The sequence below is a fragment of the Cajanus cajan genome, chromosome 9 (assembly GCF_000230855.2).
Source record: "Cajanus cajan strain Asha chromosome 9, NIPB_CcT2T_4, whole genome shotgun sequence".
Taxonomy (NCBI): domain Eukaryota; kingdom Viridiplantae; phylum Streptophyta; class Magnoliopsida; order Fabales; family Fabaceae; genus Cajanus; species Cajanus cajan.
Window position 1 is genome coordinate 25,426,709 of NC_138525.1, and position 24,327 is coordinate 25,451,035.

The window sequence follows — 24,327 nt, forward strand, 5'->3', positions numbered from 1 at the left end:
TTAAATTTTCATTTAACATCCAAATTATCAATTACTACAGTATAAGGTTTCCCTAGTAACGAATACTTCAATTAACTTTGTGTCTTGTTTCTAAGAAAAATATATGATTACAAATAGTAATCGCCAACCAGACATTCATTGACAAATAAATGAAAAATAAAATCTAATCAAGCATTTATTGTATTTAACAAATAGCCTACTTAATTATTAATGATCTAATATAAATGGCTTCCATGCATGAACATATTCGTGCTTTACAGGGTGGCCCTCTTCTGGCTCCATAGTGATTTTAAGTATATAAAAGTGATAAATTTATATTGAAAATGTATTTATTACATTTTAATGCTTTCAACAACATAAATGTTATCAATCTAAAATTTAACATTTTAATTCTTAATTTTTTATTTAATAAAGAAACAATTAAATGAAAATAAATATTTAAAGTATATTAACATAAATGAAAATATAAATACATTTATTATTTTCTTCATTTAATAATTAAGAAAATAAACAAAAAAGTATAATAGAAAATTGAAACTTATTCTTCCTAATTAAACTCCATTAATTTTTTGAATCGTGATATTTTGACTTCAATTTTCATTACGCTTCTTTCGTATCTCTTATGAGGACTTTTAAGGGAAAAAATAGAAGAAAAAAGTAAATAAATTTCTTGTTAAGTTACAAATATTTCTTCTAAAGTTAAAAAAAGAAAATAGTCTTTTGAAAAAATTAATATAATTACTTTTTATAAATTAATTTATGTATATTTCAATTTCAACTTAAAAAAAAATGCTTTTTTTCTTCTCGTGAGAGAATTTATAAAATATCTAAACATACTCGTATTTTTTTTCTTTTACACCAACATACTCTTATTCTTTAAGTAGTACGTAGTATTACATTTGGTTTCTTTCTTTTGCTTTTTTATTTGGCAAGATATTGAATGATCTTAAATGTAATTAAAACGATAAATTGAATTGGGTAAAAATTAACATTAATTCTCTTAAATGATGGACATTATAAATGTTGTCATTAAGTATACTTTGAACCTCGATCAATTTTTTATTTGGACATTTAATTTGACATATGACGACACTATCACTCAATGTCCCGTTTCCCTAAATATACAACTTTGCTTTTGGTCCCGGTTTCCCTAAACTAGACTTACATGTGACTAACTCTCTTTATATAGCACCCTTTGTGTAAGAACAAGAAATGCAACATATAGAGAAAGAGAGAGAAATGGGTAGTGAGGGTGAGAATGAAAGTGAGATAATTCCATGTCTGAAATTTTTGGGGGATTTCAAAGAGGGGAGTGAGGAATGGAAAGAGTTGAGCAAGAAAGTGAGAGAAGCATGTGAAAGGCATGGTTGCTTCATCTTAATTAATGACATGGTTCCAAAGGGTCTACGTGATGATATGTTTCTATGCATGAAAGAGTTGTTTGATTTGCCTGAAGAAACCAAGAGAAAGCACATAAGCCCAAAGGCTTATAGGAGCTACAATTGTGATTGCCCCCTTGTTACTCTCTGTCAAAGCTTTGGGATTGATGATGTTCCAATCTCAGATTCTGCTCATGCCTTCACTAACCTCATGTGGCCTCGAGGAAACCCCTCTTTCTGGTATTTAATTTCTTTTATCATATCATTTATTTATTTTTTTCAATATAGATTATGAATATTTTTCATTAAAAACAATCTTGAATGTCATATATTAGAAGTATATAAGTAGGTTGGGTTGGGTTGAGTTTAGATGAATCTGTTATCCAATCTGATCAAAATTCAACTAATTAGATTGAGTCGAATTTGTATTTTTTTTTTCAAATCCAACTAACCCAACTCGATCATAAATGAATTGGATTTATTTGAATTAATCAGATTAATATAATTAAATTTATTTATTTTTTATAAAAATTTAAATATTTTATAATAAATTTAAATTATTTGATATTTTATTGTAAATACAATGTTATCAACTCATAAAATAAATAATGATACAAACTAAATTTCAAATTTTTTTTTGTTGATTTACTATATTATTATCAGTTTAAACATTCAACATTAAAACAAAATAAAATTTAAAGCAAATATGCTATATTGTTACAATGTTATCAATCTAAAAACACAAAATTTGTTACTGAGTAAGAGTGACAAAGAGTATTATTTTGAGCAAGTGATCATTCAAATATTAACTTATTATTATTATTATTATTATTGTGTTTTATTTATTTTTATTATATATGATCAGGTTAGATTGGATCACAAGTCAAAAAACATAAAATTTGTTACCCAATTTGTATAATGTTAGATTTTAATCGGGTTAGATTGAGTCTAACTCGAACGTTAAAAAATTAAATTTGAACTTACTAGATTAATTTGAATCAGTTTGAATTTGCAAATTATCTCAACTCGCTTACACATACCCTTATGATACATTATTTACTACATTAATTTTTATGTATTGTCGATTTAATTTTCTTATTACATCGTTTATTAATTAAAAATAATCGTACATAACTAACAGTTTGTTTGTGATTGAATAATTATGTTACTGTATGTATTATTTACTGATCTTTATATATATTTTGTATTTGTCATGAATTAGCTACCTTTTTAATAGAATTTTTATTTATTTATTTATTTTTGCATACAATGAGCGTATTGATGTTAGAATTTATGCTTCATGTATATTACTTTAACTCTCACACTGTCATTAACAGATATATGTTGTGGTAATTTACATGACAGTCATATATTCTAATCTTTGTACAATTATATATAACTTAATTACACAATTCCAAATAAAAGTAAAAATTAAATATAGTTAAATAAATATAAAAGAATAATATAAATATACATACACCGAAAACCCATCCACAAAAGCACTTTCACTAAAAGAGAAAAAAGGTTAATTAACCTCTTGTTTGTATTCTGCTAAATGAAGTTTATTTTATCTTATTTTGAAAAAATAATTTTGTACTTTTAGTTTTAAGAGAAAATTACTTTTGAAATATGATTCCTCAATAAAAGGCTTGCACTTTTTTATATAGTTAGATAATTTCATTTTCCATATGAAGAGTTTATGATCTGTACCATGCTCAGGTTGATTGTAAAATTATGTTTGAGATACCAACAGGTAATAGTAATTTTTTTAATTAGTTAATGTTAGGAAATAGTGAGTTACTTGTTATGTTCCCTATTATAATTTTTTTTTAAATATAAATTTCTTAATTAATTTTATTTTATTTAAGAATATTCTCTTTAAAATATTTCTCATTTAATACATCACTTTTTCAGTTACACTACTTCTATTTATATTTATAACAAGAATAATTTAAAATAAATATTATGAAATTAGTAAAATTTAATATAAATAATTAATTTCTTTAATATATGTAAAATTATTTTTTTAACTTATAATAGAAAAAAAAAATTTAATTGGGGTCTGAATCCACTCCTTTTTTCATCACTCTAATTAGTGCATGCAACTCGATGTCCCTCTCCATACCACTGTGGCACCTGTTCACGTCCCAATGTTGGAGTGCCATGAGATTTTTTTTTAATTAATTACCTAATAAATATATGCAACTTTAAAAAAATATAAAATAGAGTAAATTATACTCACATTTTATATTATTTTAAAATTATACTTATACACTGCCAGTGTAAATTTTTTATTTTAATTTAATTAAATGAACATATGAAAATGTATTATTAACGTTTTAATTTAATTAAATGAGCAGATGAAAAGACATTATTAACGGTTCTGATTGACTGTTAGTGTAAAAAAACTTTATACTAACAGTGTATAGGTAATTAGTGTGACACCCTCTACCCCATTATTAATATACAACAAATGTAACAATAAAATATTTCTTTTCTTCTTTTTGGGTAAATAAAATCTTTCATAGTTGACAAATATTTCAAATATCACAAGGTAGAAGATTCACATTCGTAACTCATAAATCATAACTCCAGTGTAGAAATTATAAAAGAAAAGAAGTTAAGATTTTCAATACAATTTAGTGTAAAACAAGAAATCATATATATACAAATAATAATAAAGGAAATATAAATTAACTCCAGTAAAGGTGGCAGTGCCTCCTAGTTAGGAATCAATTTATATTTTCTAAATCATGTAATAAAATATAACAAGGATATTCATTCTGGTCTTTTATCAAGAACGTTCAAATTACAATTTCTTAACATACATTTTCCTTGAATTATCTACGTTATCTCTTCGTTAGAAATTACAAAGAAGAGAAACTAAAGTTATTAAAACAATAACATATTAAACTAAAAATAACTATGCCCCGATGTCACATCCTATCAGAGCATGCCCAATTGAAGCCTTTAAGCCTCATCACCAACATCCTCATGATGCTGATCATCTGCAACATAATTTAAAACATATACAAAAACAACAAGGGAGTGAGAAACATCTTACTCATTTTCAGGTGCAGAAATAAAGGCTAGATAGCACCCACACACACAACAAATATAAGTCACTTATAAACAATACACATATATCATCAATATCACATATACATTCATTTATCATGCAATGATGTCATGGACTCATATCATAAATGCATGCATGTGGCGCCATACGGAAGTTTCACATATCATCACTGGTGACCCAAAGGTACACCTGGTTACATCACTGGTGACCCTAAGGTACACCTGGTTACATCACTGGTGACCCGAAGGTACACCTGGTTAGCAAGTTACATCGCTGGTGACCCTAAGGTACACCTTGTTAGCATGTTACATCACTGGTGACCCCAAGGTACACCTCGTTAGCAAGTTACATCACTGGTATGCGGCCTCAGCGGCACACCTGGAATAATATATGCATATGATGCATGTCATACCATCATAATCTCATTGACTCAATATTTAACTTGTTACATAATTTCATTTATTACTTTCAACAAAGGACAAGGTAGAGTAAATAGAAAATCGGACAGAACAACGGCACTTTCAACAAAAACAAAGTAGAATAAATAGAAAATCGGACAGAACAACGGCACCTTCAACAAAAAACAAAGTAGAGTAAATAGAAATTTATACAGAACAACGGCACCTTCAACAAAAAGCAAAGTAGAGTAAATAGAAATTTAGACAGAACAACGGCAAGGGATTGGGGGCCAATCCGACAAACAACTATCCAACAATTATCCCCACACCCCTGAGCGAGGTTCTCACTCCCCCCCTTACCTGGATAAGCAGGAGCTGGAACTTAGGTAGAGCCTCCTCCTCTGGATTCCCTCTTCCTTTCTCTCTCTCTTTCTTTCTCTTTCTTTCTTTCTCTCTCTCTCTCTCTCTCTCTTTCTTCTCTCTAAAATTTCACTTTCTTCCTCTGTATAAAAATTTTCACCCCCTGCCCCTATTTATAGGCAAACTGGTGTACCCGGAACGGCCCGTATTGAATTCGGAACGGCCCGTTCCGGATCCTTCGAATTTGTGCAAATTTCTCAACTGGAACGGCCCGTTCCAAAACCGGAACGGCCCGTTCCCAAAAAGCAGAACGGCCCGTTCTGAAACCAGAACGGCCCGTTCTCAAACTCAGTAGAACGGCCCGTTCTCCCTCCGGAACGGCCCGTTCTCCTTGTTGGAACGGCCCGTTCTGGGCCCGTTCCCAACCTAAAATTTTAGCTTATTTTAAATGCTCAGAACGGCCCGTTCCACTTTCGGAACAGCCCGTTCCGAGTTACTCAAATGCCCCTAATACCTTTATAAAATTACGAAAATGCCATCAATAATTACGAAAATGCCATTACTAATAAAAATATCCTTTTAAGGAAATTGGGGTGTTACAATTCTCCCCTCCTTTTAGAAATTTCGTCCCCGAAATTGACCTGAAAACAGAAATGGATGAGCTTCTCGCATCTTGCTTTCTAATTCCCATGTAGCACTTTCTTCAATACTTCCTCCCCAAACGACCTTAACCAAAGGGATTTCCTTTCCTCTTAGTTGTTTCACTCTCGTGTCATCAATCCTTAGAGGAACCGTTTCATAAGTAAGATTATCCTTCAACTGAATGTTGTCAAACTCAATGATATGGGAAGGATCATGGACATACTTTCTGAGTTGGGAAACATGAAAGACACTATGGAGATTTGAAAGAGATGGAGGCAAAGCAATTTGATAGGCCACTTCACCGATTCTTTTAAGAATTTGATAAGGACCAATGAAACGTGGAGTAAGCTTACGGGATTTCAGTGCTCTGCCTACTCCTGTCCAAGGAGTGACTTTAAGGAATACATGATCACCTTCTTTAAACTTAAGGTCTTTTCTCCTCTTGTCATTATAACTTTTTTGCCTACTCTGAGTTGCTCTCATCTTCTCTTGGATCATCTTAACCTGTTCAGTAGTTTGTTGAACTATCTTAGGTCCTAATATGACATTCTCTCCAGGTTCTGTCCAACATAAAGGTGTTCTACATCTCCTACCATACAGAGCCTCATATGGTGCCATCCCAATACTAGAATGGTAGCTATTATTGTAGGTAAATTCTATCAAAGGTAGGAAACTATCCCAACTACCCCCACGTTCTAAGATGCAAGCCCTCAACAAGTCTTCCAAAGATTGTATGGTTCTCTCAGTTTGGCCATCTGTTTGGGGATGGTAAGCTGAACTCAATCTAAGCTTAGTGCCTAAAGCCTTATGCAAACTCTCCCAAAATCTAGAGGTGAACCTAGGATCTCTATCAGACACAATACTAGTAGGAACTCCATGCAACCTCACGATCTCACTGATGTACAACTTGGTTAACCTCTCCAAAGAGTACCTAATATTAATGGGAATAAAATGGGCAGACTTAGTCAATCTATCCACAATGACCCATATAGCATCCAAGTTCTTCACAGTCTTAGGTAACCCAACTACAAAATCCATAGAGATGCTATCCCACTTCCACACAGGCACATCTAAAGGTTGCATCAAACCTGAAGGTTTTTGGTGTTCTACCTTAGCTTTCTGACATACTAAGCAAGCATACACAAATTCCTCCACTTCCCTCTTCATCTTAGGCCACCAAAATATCTTCTTAAGGTCTTGGTACATCTTAGTGGCTCCTGGATGGATACTAAGGATACTCTTATGACCTTCTTCCAGGATTGCTTTCTTAAGTTCTGGCACACTAGGAATGCACAACCTATCCTTAAATCTTAAAACTCCATCCACTCCAATTCTAAACTCACTTTTCACACCTTGATTCAACTTCTCTACCCGACTCAATAAGAAAGGATCCATCTTCTGACCTTCTCTAATCTCATCTATCAAGCTATTAGTCACTCTTAAAGCTCCCAACTTAATACTCTTAGAGGTCAACTCACACCCTAAGCTCATATCCCTAAACTCCTCAATCATTTGCATTTCCCTAATCATCAAGGAAGACATTCTCAAAGATTTTCTACTCAAAGCATCAGCTACAACATTAGCCTTGCCAGGGTGATAATTTAATTGAAAGTCATAATCCTTAAGAAACTCTAACCATCTCCTCTGCCTCATATTCAATTCCTTTTGGTCAAACAAGTACTTAAGGCTTTTATGGTCACTAAAAACCTCAAATCTAGACCCAAACAAGTAATGTCTCCACAACTTGAGCACAAAAACTATTGCAGCTAACTCAAGGTCATGGGTAGGATAGTTTTGCTCATGAATTTTAAGTTGTCTTGAAGCATAGGCTACTACCTTACCCTCCTGCATAAGTACTCCTCCTAAACCCAATTTAGAAGCATCACAAAATACCTCAAAAGTCTTACTAGGATCAGGTAACACTAACACAGGAGCACTAGTTAATCTCCTCTTAAGCTCTTGAAAACTCTCCTGACACCTAGAATCCCACACAAAAGGTTGGTCTTTCTTCGTCAGCTTAGTCAAAGGAAGAGCTAGCCTAGAGAAATTCTCTATGAACCTTCTGTAATAACCAGCTAGTCCTAGGAAACTCCTAATCTCAAATACTGAATTAGGTGTTCTCCACTCTAACACAGCTTCTACCTTAGCAGGATCTACAACTATTCCACCCTTGGATATCACATGTCCTAGAAAGTTCACACTATCCAACCAAAATTCACATTTTGACAATTTAGCATACAACTGTTTCTCCTTAAGGGTTTGAAGAACGATCCTAAGGTGCTCAACATGCTCTTCCCTAGTCTTGGAATACACTAGGATATCATCTATGAAGACCACTACAAATCTATCCAAGTAAGGGTGAAAGATCCTATTCATGTAGTCCATAAAAACACCAGGTGCGCATTAGTCACACCAAAAGGCATAACTAAATACTCATAGTGCCCATAGCGGGTCCTAAAGGCAGTCTTAGGAACATCCTCAGCTCTCACTCTAATCTGATGGTATCCTGACCTTAAATCTATCTTACTGAACACACAAGCTCCAACTAGTTGATCCATAAGGTCATCTATCCTAGGCAAAGGATACTTATTCTTAATGGTCACTTTATTCAGTTGCCTATAGTCTACGCACAACCTCATGCTCCCATCTTTCTTCTTAACCAATAAAACAGGCGCTCCCCAAGGCGAGACACTAGGCCTAATGAATTGTTTTCCTTGTAATTCCTCTATTTGTCTCTTAAGCTCAACTAACTCTTTAGGGGACATCCTATAGGGTGCTATAGATATAGGTGGGGTACCTGGTACTAAGTCTATGCTAAACTCAATCTCTCTCTCAGGTGCTAAACTAGACACATCCTTAGGAAATACTTCTGGAAATTCTCTCACTAAGGGAATCTCATCTAGCTTACTATCAGTCTCAAGTGTTAAAGAAGCTAAGATCATGTACACTCTTTCATTGTCTTTTAAACAAGTTTTAATGTCAGCAGCACTAAGAAATTCCGTACTCTTACATTCACCAAAGGAAATAGATTTCTCAAAGCAGTTTAAAAGGACATGGTGAGAAGATAGCCAATCCATACCAAGAATTACATCTAATTGACTAAGAGGCGAACAAATTAAGTCAACTAGAAACTGCTTATCAGAAACTGTCAAAGGACATTTCAAACACACTAGGGATGTAGTCACAGGACCATTAGTAGGGGTTTCCACAACTAAATCAAAATCTAACAAAGACACAGGCAAATTCAATTTTTGGACACAAGAGACAGAAATAAAAGAATGAGTTGCACCAGAATCAAATAGTACAACAAAAGGAGTCTCAGCTATGAAACAAGTACCTTGTATCAAATTTTCTGACCCAGAAGCTTCAGCACCACTAAGAGCAAATACTCTCCCTACAGTCTTTGGACGCTCAATTTGCGAACCCGATCCAATAACACGTGTTCTTTGTGATTCAGGACATTGGGTACTGATGTGACCTTTACCATTGCAGTTGAAGCAGGTAACTTCCCTGTCACGACACTCAGACTGATTATGACCAACAAGTCCACACTTCCAGCATCTTACTGAAGGAGTGGACACAGACCCTCCAACACTTCCAGTAGCACTAACAGTGGATCCTCTAGTAAGCAACTTGCTTTCATTAGAAGCAGCTTTACTCCCTTGAAATCTATTAGAAGCGGAGTAAGGCTTGCTCCTACCCGAAGTACTAGAACTCACAGCACGGATAGGACCTCCAACTCCTTTATAAAAAGCAGCACGAGCACGGTTTTCATGATCATAAATGCTGCACTTATTGACCAGAGTGGGAAAGTGATATATCTCCTGATAGTTAATTGCAGTTTTTACTTCCGGACGCAGACCATTTACAAATTTTATGCATTTAGCTCTTTCACCACCCTCACCATGGTAGTGTGTGCAATAACGAACCAAAGCATCAAATTTGGCAGCATACACAGCCACTGTGTCGTTCCCTTGGTTCAGCTCAAGGAATTCCATTTCTTTCCGACTTCTCACATCATCCGGGAAATACTTCTCAAGAAAGACCTTCTTGAAGTTGTCCCAATTCAAGTGCACCCCTCCATCAATCATCCTCCGAAGTGCTCCTTCCCACCAAAAGTGAGCATCAGCAGTCAACATGAATGTGGCCAACTTCACCTTCTGAGCGATGGGACAATCCATAACATTGAAAATTTTCTCTATTTCTGTTAGCCAATTCATAGCAGCATCTGGGTCATATCCTCCTTTAAAGGTAGGTGGGTGATTTCGTTGAAATTGCTCCAACCAGTTAGGAGTAACTTCAGTCCTATTGTTATTATTCATAGCTTGTGCTAATGCTTGAAGAGCATCGGCAATCGCACGATCATTTCTACCAGCCATAGTCTAAGAAAATAATACAATCAATAAACATAATCAATCATCATACTAGCATACCAACAAGTTTAACAATCAGTTTAGTCCATCATTCATGTACCAAATAAACATAGTAAACCAAATAAGCATAGTAAACTCATAACTCACGGTCGATTAGATCGACCTGCTCTGATACCACTAAATGTGACACCCTCTACCCCATTATTAATATACAACAAATGTAACAATAAAATATTTCTTTTCTTCTTTTTGGGTAAATAAAATCTTTCATAGTTGACAAATATTTCAAATATCACAAGGTAGAAGATTCACATTCGTAACTCATAAATCATAACTCCAATAAAATATTTCTTTTCTTCTTTTTGGGTAAATAAAATCTTTCATAGTTGACAAATATTTCAAATATCACAAGGTAGAAGATTCACATTCGTAACTCATAAATCATAACTCCAGTGTAGAAATTATAAAAGAAAAGAAGTTAAGATTTTCAATACAATTTAGTGTAAAACAAGAAATCATATATATACAAATAATAATAAAGGAAATATAAATTAACTCCAGTAAAGGTGGCAGTGCCTCCTAGTTAGGAATCAATTTATATTTTCTAAATCATGTAATAAAATATAACAAGGATATTCATTCTGGTCTTTTATCAAGAACGTTCAAATTACAATTTCTTAACATACATTTTCCTTGAATTATCTACGTTATCTCTTCGTTAGAAATTACAAAGAAGAGAAACTAAAGTTATTAAAACAATAACATATTAAACTAAAAATAACTATGCCCCGATGTCACATCCTATCAGAGCATGCCCAATTGAAGCCTTTAAGCCTCATCACCAACATCCTCATGATGCTGATCATCTGCAACATAATTTAAAACATATACAAAAACAACAAGGGAGTGAGAAACATCTCACTCATTTTCAGGTGCAGAAATAAAGGCTAGATAGCACCCACACACACAACAAATATAAGTCACTTATAAACAATACACATATATCATCAATATCACATATACATTCATTTATCATGCAATGATGTCATGGACTCATATCATAAATGCATGCATGTGGCGCCATACGGAAGTTTCACATATCATCACTGGTGACCCAAAGGTACACCTGGTTACATCACTGGTGACCCTAAGGTACACCTGGTTACATCACTGGTGACCCGAAGGTACACCTGGTTAGCAAGTTACATCGCTGGTGACCCTAAGGTACACCTTGTTAGCATGTTACATCACTGGTGACCCCAAGGTACACCTCGTTAGCAAGTTACATCACTGGTATGCGGCCTCAGCGGCACACCTGGAATAATATATGCGTATGATGCATGTCATACCATCATAATCTCATTGACTCAATATTTAACTTGTTACATAATTTCATTTATTACTTTCAACAAAGGACAAGGTAGAGTAAATAGAAAATCGGACAGAACAACGGCACTTTCAACAAAAACAAAGTAGAATAAATAGAAAATCGGACAGAACAACGGCACCTTCAACAAAAAACAAAGTAGAGTAAATAGAAATTTATACAGAACAACGGCACCTTCAACAAAAAGCAAAGTAGAGTAAATAGAAATTTAGACAGAACAACGGCAAGGGATTGGGGGCCAATCCGACAAACAACTATCCAACAATTATCCCCACACCCCTGAGCGAGGTTCTCACTCCCCCCCCTTACCTGGATAAGCAGGAGCTGGAACTTAGGTAGAGCCTCCTCCTCTGGATTCCCTCTTCCTTTCTCTCTCTCTTTCTTTCTCTTTCTTTCTCTCTCTCTCTCTCTCTCTCTCTCTCTCTCTCTCTCTCTCTCTCTTTCTTCTCTCTAAAATTTCACTTTCTTCCTCTGTATAAAAATTTTCACCCCCTGCCCCTATTTATAGGCAAACTGGTGTACCCGGAACGGCCCGTATTGAATTCGGAACGGCCCGTTCCGGATCCTTCGAATTTGTGCAAATTTCTCAACTGGAACGGCCCGTTCCAAAACCGGAACGGCCCGTTCCCAAAAAGCAGAACGGCCCGTTCTGAAACCAGAACGGCCCGTTCTCAAACTCAGTAGAACGGCCCGTTCTCCCTCCGGAACGGCCCGTTCTCCTTGTTGGAACGGCCCGTTCTGGGCCCGTTCCCAACCTAAAATTTTAGCTTATTTTAAATGCTCAGAACGGCCCGTTCCACTTTCGGAACAGCCCGTTCCGAGTTACTCAAATGCCCCTAATACCTTTATAAAATTACGAAAATGCCATCAATAATTACGAAAATGTCATTACTAATAAAAATATCCTTTTAAGGAAATTGGGGTGTTACAATTAACCCTTTCTTAAAAATTAAACAAGTGTTACATCGACCGCCTGTTACTCCTAACAATACTCATTTTATTAACAAATGAGTGTTATGTAAGTTACATATGGTTTTAATGAATTCTCTTCTCTCTACAATGCTCACATTTTCTCCGATTGTTCCACCCACCTCTCTCTCTCAACTTTTTCTTCACCCTCCACTTTCTTAACCTCACCATCGCCACCTACACCCTCAACCTCCATGTGCTTCCTCCTTGCCAATCGCTCCATCATCCACATCCTTTTTTTTTCTTTTACCTGAATAAGTTATGTGGATTTATCCAACAACACATATCTCTAATATATAGTGGCTTTGTCAACGGAACAAAGCTTCCCACGACACTTTTGAGCAATCTTAAATGCAAACGAGCTATGCGATCAATTTGGTATACAAATTATTATTGATTAGACAATCATACATCTAGAGCTAATATAGAAATAAAGAAACAACTCCAAACTAAAAATAAAAGTCTTTTCGGTGGGAAAGAAATTAAAAGTGAATTTCACATCTGCATAAAGTAAATATATACTATAAAAAATGTTACATATAATTTGAATAATATGCATATTATAAAAAATATTACATACAATGTTGTACAAAAATATCAATATAAGTATAAAATATGTAAGTATAAATTTATTTGGTATATAATTATATACAATTTTAGTTTGAATTTTGAATAAGATTTAACAACATATTATGTATTATATAATTTATACTTATATTTTTTTAATAATATATCAATATATATTGTATTTATAATATAGGTAAAAATAATTTTTAGTAACAAATATTTTGCCACTATATAATATGTGTTACTATATGATAATTTTTTTTTTTTATAGTGACACTTCTTTATCCTTCTTCCTAAATAACGTGTTATCAACCTAGACTAGAAATGGTTAAAAGTAGCTATATATGATGGAGATTGTTAAATATAACTTCGTGCATGTGTTTTTGTTTTGTTTTGTTTGGGGTTGGTGATGGCAGTGACACATTGAACTCCACGAGCTCCAAGATGTTCGAACTGACTTTCATGATTCTGAAGATGATTCTAGAAGGTTATGGCCTTCCAAAGCAATACACTTCGGATATTGAAGAAATGAAGAGCTCTAGTAATTTTCGATTGATTAAGTACATAGTTCCCCAAAACGATGAAGTTTGTGAAATTGGCTTGTTGCCTCACACCGACAAAAGTGCCCTAACCATTTTATGCGAAAATGAAGTGCAAGGTCTTGAGGTGCTAACCAAAACAAACAAATGGATTCCTTTGAAGATACCTCAAGAAGGCTTTGTGGTCCTTGTTGGTGACATATTAAAGGTATATACATCCTTATATTTCTTGCCAAAGAATATGAATTAAGGGTGCACCTATTTATTTAATTATTTTTAAAAATTAATTTTAAATATATTTTTCTTCTTCTAATTACTAAGGAATATCTTCCATCAAATATAGAGATTGATCTCTCTTGAGAGTTTGATAAGTACCTAATAAAATTTCGATAGAATATTCTTTTTGTCATTTCACAAGTATTTCTCGTGCTTATAAGAACAAAAATTAGTTTTATTTGTGGTATATATATATATATATATATATATATATATATATATATATATATATATATATATATATATATATATATATGTCTGTTGTTGGCTTAAAAGGTTTTTACACTGTAAAAATCAAATATGGAATTATCTCACAAAATAAATCGTCCCAACAATATATGGGTGAACAATGCTTAACCACTAGTTAAATAGGGTTTAATGAGATTATTTTCTTACACAATTTAAAATTAATTTTGCAAGCTTAAACAAATTTCATTACAAGAAAATTTTCGGATAGCTAAAATTTTTATCACTAATTTGGTGAAATTGTTCACTAATTTATTTTGGGGTCAATTAAGATTGATTTAAGAAAGTTTTTTAAAAAGTGATTCTTATTAATAAAGGACAACTAATTTACATAGGCATGGAGCAATGGGAGACTTGATGCGGCTACACACAGAGTGATGATGAAAGGAGAAAAAGAAAGATATTCCTTTGCACTATTTTCAGTGCCAAAAGAAGAGGTGAAGATCGAGGTGCCCCCTGAGTTGGTGGAGGATAATATGTACCCTCTACGCTACAAGCCTTTCAATTATGGGGAATACTTTAAGTACTTTGTTTCAACTCTCAAGGAAAATGCATTAGATGTGTTTGCTGGTGTTTAATTTTCGATGCATAAGATGTTAGTGTTATATCTATGCAAAGGAATCATATTTGGTTTTCACAAATATAGTATGTCTGATAAATAAGAGGAAAACGTTAGATTCTCCTTTCATGTATGACTTTGCATGCTAAGATCAATTAAAAAAACTCTACATTTATATATAAGTATGTGTTTTTCTCTTCCTTTCGTCACATTTCTTTAATTTCTAGTAATTTTATCTACCCAAGCATCCTTCTTCTTTTTTTTTTTTTTTGGCCCAATGGTATTCTTTGTGAGGCAACATAATCATGCAACCACATTTGACCAACCAAAAATTCAATATTAATTTATTACAAGTGACTTAGAAGACTAGAACCAGAAGAAAAGGTTGCTTAGCTTTGTTAGCTAATTAGTTATAGAGAAGAAAAAGATCAAAATTGTTTAGATAAAATTAAATTCATGTGTGCTTAATCGATCGAGTGCTAACAAATCTGCTCTAAGGAGAACAACATGCTTCTATGACATTGGGGAAATAAGGGCATCTTATAATATATGATATTTTTAATTTTATGCTTTTTTAGTTTTTTAATTGTTTGTGTTTATATATATATATATATATATATATATATATATATATATATATATATATATTATACTTTTATACTTTGTGAAGCATTAAAAGGATGTTCTATAGACATTCGATATTAAAATTTATAAGAAGCATTTAAATTCAAATATATCTATACATAATTAGAGAGAGTGATCACATGGTTTAAAGTTTGTTGTGAACTTGTTTCAGAGTTAGGTGACCATGTTATGGTATATCCCAAATATTGGAGGGCCAATGACAAAGATTTATAGACATCTGACGTAGTGTCTTAAGGACATTGCAACTAGTATTATTCGGTTGTTAATATAACAATCTAATAGGTTATTATACTTAATATAATATAATAGTTACACCATAGAAAACATATTCTATTTAATTATACTAAAGTTTTCATGCAACAATTATTTGGATATTCATGCAACATATATATGCATGAGTTGTAGAAAACTTAAAAACAATTTCTGCCAATATGAATGAAAACATAAAGCTTTTTAAGAAGTTACATACATACCCTATACATATATACAATATACATCTAAATGTACAAGGTGCTTAAAAATAAAGCAACCTTATTGTTGCTTAGTGTCTCTATGCAACAAATATTGCATCAAGAGTAGTAAACACAAAATAGATCACTTCTAGAATGACTATTCACCAACATCAAAGCTACCAAGCTAATTTTGTCCTATTCACATATCAAGTATAACCATTGTAGTTGACCATAAGGAAAATAAAGAGTAAGCTTGTAAAGGAATCAACATAACAACATAAATATACAACTTATACAACGCAACCAATTTAACAACTTTAAAGCTAGTTCATAGCACAACATCAATTTATTATCATTATCTACAATTTCTAGCTCAACACAACTTAACAACTTTTCAACTTATCAATAGTAGCATAAGAATAACACAACAACTTATAACACAAAACAACATTCTCAACATTAGCAACTTTAAAACAACTAATGTGTCATCACATATATCAACTTATGGAGATCTCCTACGACAAAGGTGAGCAATCTAGGTGGCTTGACCCTATTGAATCACTACGACTAACCTATCGCAACCAAATCGAGTAGATATAACGTTAGGCCTCTTAGAGTACCCGATAAAAAACTTAAATTGATTTTTAATATTTTCTGACTTAAACTAGGAAAGTCCAGTACTATTGTTAAAGTAGAACAACTTGGGTGTGAATCTACCTTGACCTTAACATGCATATCTAAGCGTCATATGAAATTAGCTCACTAAATACCCTCCAAATTTTGCATATATTTCCAATAATCAAATGAGGATTTTACACCTCAACCTCATATTTTACTTAGTTTGTCACTTTATATACGTCTGACTCGACTTTACTCCTATATGAATCAACATCTGGTCTTTTTATAATCGATGACTCGACCTAGCCCCCATATTATTTCCATAGAAAACCTAGAGTGAACAACTTAAAAAAACTGCCCATTCAAGAGCTAATTTACTCATTAAAGGATTTTTAACTTTGGACTCTTGGAACACCATAACTTATGTCTTCACTATGAGATATTTTAATTTTTTTAAAACAACTTTACTCTTCTCTAGTTTTTATGTATCTTAACTAAGACATGTATCTTAAAACCACATGCCTATACAACTTAGCAACTTTCAAATCAACTAACAACTCACAACACGACAATTTAAAAAATCACTATACATCATTATAAATCAATGCATAATAAAATCTAATCATACAATGTCATTTATATAAATGAGTCATCATACTTCAACTTTAAACAACTTAGAACATCAAATTTTATTTCATCAAACCACACTTGACACCATATTTTTTGTTCTTGGAATAATTGAGATAGAGAGTCTCTAGCTTGCCCATGCCCAGTGCCAAACTACCCATGCATGCCCAACATAAATGAGGAAGAGAGCCTTTGTGTCAATCATGCATGGTGTGGCCAAGTTAGAGAGTCCTTCGAGTAATCATGCCTAAGGCATATCATTCCATGCTCGACATAACTAAGTCAAAGAGCTTCTTTTTGATCCATGCCCAGTGCTACTAATTACATGCTTAACATGATCAAGGTAGAAATCCCCTAGCTCGAGCCACACCCAACACCATAAAGGCAGGCTTGATGTGATGAAGATTTTTGCACTTGGCAGAATCCTCAAATTGGCTCAAACCTACAAATCACTCAACCAAATCAACATGCAATCATATTCTCAACAAAAATACAACTTATATGATTCATATTCAACATACAAATACCACATGCAACCACTACACTTCAAAATTCATCAAATTCTCTTCAAAGCATTTTCAAGGAACCGAGACTCAACAACAAAACATCTCTTCTTCATTCAATCGAACAACCAATATTTGATGACCATGCATAAAAAACTATTAAACATTAAAAGTTAATACTCGTCAATCACAAACTTTCTTTACCTCAAATAGCCCAAAAATAAGAAGAGGAGGAGAAGATGGAAAAAGAAAAGGTTAAACTCTACATGACTCACAACTCGAATTCTTGGCCTCTAATCTTCGAATTCGATGATCTATTATTATTGCCTAGCTGAGGGAAGGATTTAGAAGAGTTTAGTGGAAGCAGTAGAAGAAAATAATTACTCATGCTTTAGAGTCACTCCCTCTATCTTCACTCTATTTTTCTTAAGGTATAAACTTAATTATGAGTTTCGTGTCTTAGGAAAAACCCCATATGCCCTTCCTTAAGCTATACCAACTTAACTCTAATTAAAACTATCTCAACCAACTTAACCCTTGAGGATCGTTTGACCCTTAGAGTTCTAAAACAACAATAATCACAATAATTCAAAAATTAATTATAAATATCATACAAATAAAACCCAAAATTACAGTGTTACAATTCTCCCTAACAACAAAAATTTTCTTCCCCGAAAATTGACTTACTTGGGAAGAGAAATGGATGTTGAGATCAGATCTTGTCTTCCAACTCCCATGTTGCCTCACTAGGGGCCACATCCCAAACAATCTTGACAAGTAATAAATGTCGCGTTGAGAAATACATGCTCCCTTGCCTCAAACTCCAAATGTTTCCTTTTATTATGAACATAAGACTTCTACTTACTTTAGACAATCTTCATCCTCTCTTGAATCATCTTCACCTTTTTTTGTAGTTTGTAGAATTAGCTTTGGTCTCACCACAACTAATTCACTCTTCTTATGCCAACACAAATGAGTCTACATCTTTTCTTACACAAGGCCTCAAAAGGTGTCATGCCAATACTAGTATGAAAACTATTGTTATAAGTGAACTCCACTAAAGGCAATATATCCTCCCAACTGTCAAGATGATCTAAAACACAAGCCCGCAACAAGTCTTCCAATGATTAAATAGTCTTGTTTGACTGACCATAAGTCTATATGTGATAAATAGAACTCAACCTCAACCTTGTCCTCAGGGCTTCATGCAAACTCTACTAAAACTTGGAAGTGAACCTTGGATCTCTATATGAGATAATAATGGAAGACACTCCGTACAATCTTACTATCTCTAGAATATACAACTTGATAAGCTTCACTAAGGACTATTTAATGTTGATAGGGAAAAAGTGAGCACACTTAGTTAACCTATCAACTATTACCTAGATAACATCATTGTTGCTAGCAAACCTAGGCAATCTAACTATGAAGTCTATAGTGATGTTATCGCACTTCCACTTCAAGATCGACATCAACTACAATAAACCTCTAGGCTTCTAATGCTCAATTGTAGCCTTATAATAGGTTAGACAAGTTGTCACATACTTCGCCGCCTTTCTTTTCATACCAGACCACAAAAAATTCTTCGTAAGGTCCTAGTACATCTTAGTCATGTCAAGGTGTAGACTAAGCTTACTCTTATGGCCTTCCTCCAAAATAATCATTCTCAACTCTAAACTTTGAGATAGACAAATTCTACCCTTAAACCTCAAAATCTCTTCTCCACTTAACTCGAACCCCATAACCTTCTCAATTCCCAACAACCCTTTGATCTTCAATAATTTTTGGTCCTGCAATTGTTTCTCCTTCACCTACTCCAAAAACTCATTAGTGATGGTAGTCATTCAACAACTAATATGATCTTGAGCTAACTCTACACAACTTCAAATCTCTAGATTTCTCCACCAACTCCAACTATTTAATCATTTTTGAAGAAATGTGGATGGATTTCCTATTCAGAGCATCAATCACCACATTTGCCTTTCCAAGATGATACATCAACTAGAAATTATAATCTTTGAGAAATTCCACCCACCTCCTTTGTCTCACGTTCAACTCTCTTTGGTCAAATAAATATTTTAGAGTCTTGTGATCAATGAAAACATTAAACTTGGCTCCATACAAGTGACATCTCCAAATCTTCAAGGGGAATACTACAACTACTAACTCCAAGTCATTAGTGGCAAAATTCTTCCCATGAACTTTCAACTTCCTTGAAACATATGCTACCACCTCCCTTTGTTGCATCAATACACACCATAATTCATGATAAAAAAACATCACGTAACACATCAAATGGATCACTAGGGTTGGGCAACACCAAAAACAGAGATGTAATCAACTTTCTCTTCAACTCCTGAAAACTCTTCTAACAAGTCTTCGTCCAAAAAAATGACTAATCCTTCTTAGTTAGTTGAGTCAAAAGCATCACTATTTTAGATAAACCCTCAATGAATCTCCTATAATAACTCGCCAACCCAACAAAACTTCTTAAATGATAAATAGTTTGAGGATGCTCCTATTGTAACAACTTTTTAACCTTGGCAAGATCCATTACAATACTTTCAACAAAAATTACATGACCTAGAAACTTTATCTCATCCAACCAAAATTTAGAATTGGATAGTTTGGAAAGTAACTGTTTATCCCTAAAAATCTCCAACATCAACCTTAGATGTTCCTTGTGCTCCTCTATAGATCTGGAATAGATAAGAATGTCATCAATGAAACAACCATAAACTTATCTAGAAAGGGTTTAAAGATTTTGTTCATGTGCTTCATAAAAACACTTGGGGGCATCATTGGTCACTCCAAACGACATTACCATGTACTCGTAGACCATACCTAGTTCTAAAAGCGGTCTTAGGTATGTCACTATCCTTTACGCTAATCTGGTGGTAACTCGACCTTCAGTAAATCTTGGAGAAAATAGAAGTTTCTTTTGATTGATCCATTAAGTCATATATACGAAGTAGTGGATATTAGTGCTTAATGGTCAATTTGGTCAACTATTGATAGTACACACACAACCTGACACTACAATCCTTCTTCTTGACCAACAAAACTAGTGCACCCTACATACTCGGTCTAATCATCTATTTCTCTAAGAGTTCCTCCACTTGTTTCTTCAACACAATCAACTCTATTATAGCCATCTTATATGGAGTTATCAATATTGGCCCTACACCTGGAATCAAATCAATGCAAAACTCCACTTTCTTCTTACGAGGCAACCTAGAACTTCATTAGTAAAAAAATTTGGAAAATTTCTAACCACTTCAACTACCTCCACCAACAACTCACTCTCTACACTTAGAGAGAATAAAATCATAATGCACTTAACTTCCTCATCCAAAAGATTCTTAGCTTGATTAGTAGATATCAATCCATCCTTCTCAACATCAAGAAAAATTAACTCCCTCTTAGAACAATCTATAAGAACATGATTAGTAGATAACCACTCCATCCCCAAAATCACATCCAATCCAACTAGAGGTAAACAAACTAGATTAAATCAATAGAAATAACCAAAGATCTCCACTACACCCTTAGAACAAACATCAGATGTAATCACAAAAGCAAAAGTAGTAATAGATACAACTAAGTTCACACCTTAAGAATTCACAGAAAACTTCAACTTTTTTGCACAATCAACATATGTAAAAGTGTGCGTAACACCTAAGTTAAAAAAGGATAAAAACATCCTTACCATTCGTTCTCCCTTTCTTCTTCACTAGGTCAAATTAAGTATAAGCCTTCGCTTCTATCAATGTAAACACTCAACTTGTAGTTGTAATTCGCTCCACCCTTAATGCACTCCTAGCTTGAGTAGTGTTGTTAGGACAATCTCAAGCTATATTCCCAAACATGCCACATTGGAAGCACTAGGAATCCTTTGTTATATAGTCTCTAATCATGTGAGTTCATCCACATTTATAGCATTGCATAGCCTAGACTCTTCCCCTGGGTGCTTCCTTGTGATAGAATCCCCTAGTTGGGATTGGGGTATATCATAAGAAATCCTCTAACTACCACCTCTCTTGGACCTAGCTGGCCCTTTAGTAGCCTTTACAAACTAGCTACCACCCTTCAATCGCTCCACAGTCTTTACATTTTCCACCAAGGCTAGGAATCTAGTGATGGTCATAGGCACCACCACTTTCTTCAATTCATGCCTCAGCCTTTCACTAAATTTTTAGCACCTCTAAGCCTCACAAATAGCTTAGGAATATAAGTGGTCTAGATGCTCGAATCACAAAGAATAATCCTAAATAGACATGTTTCCTTGTTGTAGTCTCAAAAACTCTGTTTCCTTGGCATACTTCACACTATCTAGAAAATACTTTTTAAGGAACACCCTCTTAAAATATTCCTAATCCATAGTCTCACACTAGCTTCCAACATTTGTTGTGTATCCCTCCACTAGTACTCAGTCACTCTAATCAACATATACACCGTATAGGTTAACTTTCTCTCTTCTAAGCACCCTATCACCTTGAAGATCTTCTCTATCTCACAAATTTATTGGTCAACCACATATGGATCTACCACACGCTTGAACTAAGGATAATTACACTTCTTGAACTCAAACTAGTCCCTATACTCATGTGACATCACTGGTCTAGTTGCTTCTACTACAACTCAATTTTCTTCCATCTGTTCAAAGTTAAAATTTTGTTGGTGCATGGTCGCAACCATCGTCTCGATGGCTTTGGCTATCTAACTGTAATAGGGTCTAACCATCCTATACTCGAGATCAATTAATCAGTAAGGTAACATGTAAAAGGAATAACAACACACAACTTAAACAGTTACACAATAAAAGCATCATAGGCCCACCCTTATAGAGTGTTCCTAAAGAGACTCAACTACACTAGGTTTCTCATATAATAGTCACCTGAACATTAATGCAACACACACACACACACACATACACACACACACACATATATATATATATATATATATATATATATATATATATATATATATATATATATATATATATGTATGTATGTATAGGGTGTGGAAAACTTAAAAATAATTCCTGCCAATGTGACTAAAAATAGAAAGTCCCTTGAGAGGTTACATACATACCACGTACATATATACAATATACATCTAAATATACAAGGTTCTAAAAAATAAAGCAACCCTATCACTAGTCAGCATCTTTATACAACAAAATACTGCATTAGAGTAGTAAACACAAAATAGGTCACCTCCAACATGACCATCCACCAACATCTAAGCTACCAAGCTCATCTTGCCATACTTTCATATCTAGTATGATCATAACAGTCCAACAATAAGGAAAAGAAAGGTAACCTTGTGAAAGAATCAATATAACAACATAAATATACAATTTATACAACACAATCAACTTAACAACTTTAAAGCTAGTTCATAGAACAACATCAACTCATCATCATCATTTACAACTTCTAGCACAACACAACTTAGAACCTTTTCAACTTATCAACAACAACATAAGAACAAACAACAACTTACAACACAAAACAACATTCTCAACATTAGCAACTTTAAATAACTAATGCATCATTATGCATATCAACTCATTGAGATCTCCTATGATAAAGGTGAGCAGTCTAAATGGCTTGACCCTACTAAATTACTATGACTGGCCTATCATAACCAGATCAGGTAGATATAATGTTAAGCATCTCAAAGTACCTAGTAAATAACTTAAACTATTTTCTTAAGTTTTTCCACTTAAACTAGGAAAGTCTAGTATTACTTTCAAGGTAGAACAAGTTGGGTGTGAGCCTACAATGCCAACTTAAAACATTACTATACATCATCCTAGATCAGTGCATAATGAACTCTAATCATGCAAAATCACTTATATAAATGAATCATCATACTTCAAAAGTTAGACAACAATTAGAATAACAAGTTTTATTTCAACAAACCATGCCTGACACCATTTTTCCTACATCATACGTCATTGAGTCAGAGAGCTTATAGCTCATTCATGCCCAATGCCAAACTACTCGTGTTTGGCATGAATGAGAAAGAAAACCCTTATGTCAACAATGCTTAGTGTGGCCAATTCCATGCTTGAAGTCGTCTAGGCAAAGAACTTCTACCTGACTCATGCTTGGCATCATAACACTAGCATTCAACGTCACAACACTAGCGTCCAACAACATCATATATGTAGAGAACTTCTATCTTGATCATGCCTAATGCTATTAATTTTGGGTCAAATGCCATCAAGTCAGATAGCCCCTCAAGTAATCACGCTCAACACCTATCATTCCACACCTGACATGACTAAGTCAGAGAGCTCATTTCTTCATGTCCAGTAAATTAGGAAAGAGAGTCCCTAACTTGAGCCACACTCGACATCATGAAGACACACATAGGGTGATGAAGAATTTCACACTTGGTAGAATCCTTAAATTAAATTAAACTTGCAAATCACTTAGGCAAACCTATTGACCAAGCTCAAAAATGAAAACTTAGTTTATGTTTTGATGATTATAAAGAGTGTTTCTCATGTTTAAGAGGGTGCAAATTGTATTAATGTTTATTTATGCTTTGCTAGGCATGTTTGCTTTGTGCATTATGAGTAACTTAGTCATATATTTCTTATTATATGAAAATTGATGATGAAAAGATGTTTAAACTAGTTTTAAACTTGAAAAATTGAGAATTTGAGTTTGTCACTTAAAATAATCAATT

General features: G+C 33.7%; 1 protein-coding gene across 1 annotated transcript; it reads left to right on the forward strand.

Moving 5' to 3' along the window:
* The first annotated feature begins 1,197 nt into the window (after positions 1-1,197).
* Positions 1,198-14,956, forward strand: LOC109792112 (putative 2-oxoglutarate-dependent dioxygenase AOP1). Its single transcript, XM_020351489.2, has 3 exons — positions 1,198-1,619; positions 13,571-13,901; positions 14,551-14,956. The coding sequence occupies exons 1-3, from the start codon at positions 1,213-1,215 to the stop codon at positions 14,791-14,793; spliced, it is 981 nt and encodes a 326-aa protein (XP_020207078.2). The 5' UTR covers positions 1,198-1,212; the 3' UTR covers positions 14,794-14,956.
* The last annotated feature ends 9,371 nt before the right edge of the window (positions 14,957-24,327 follow it).

What these genes read in the sequence shown, in the direction of transcription:
- LOC109792112 (XM_020351489.2), top strand. Translation starts at nt 1,213, where the DNA reads ATGCAACATATAGAGAAAGAGAGAGAAATGGGTAGTGAGGGTGAGAAT. An exon ending in CGAGGAAACCCCTCTTTCTG is followed by an intron (nt 1,620 to 13,570) that starts GTATTTAATTTC and finishes TGGTGATGGCAG; the next exon opens with TGACACATTGAACTCCACGA. An exon ending in TTGTTGGTGACATATTAAAG is followed by an intron (nt 13,902 to 14,550) that starts GTATATACATCC and finishes TAATTTACATAG; the next exon opens with GCATGGAGCAATGGGAGACT.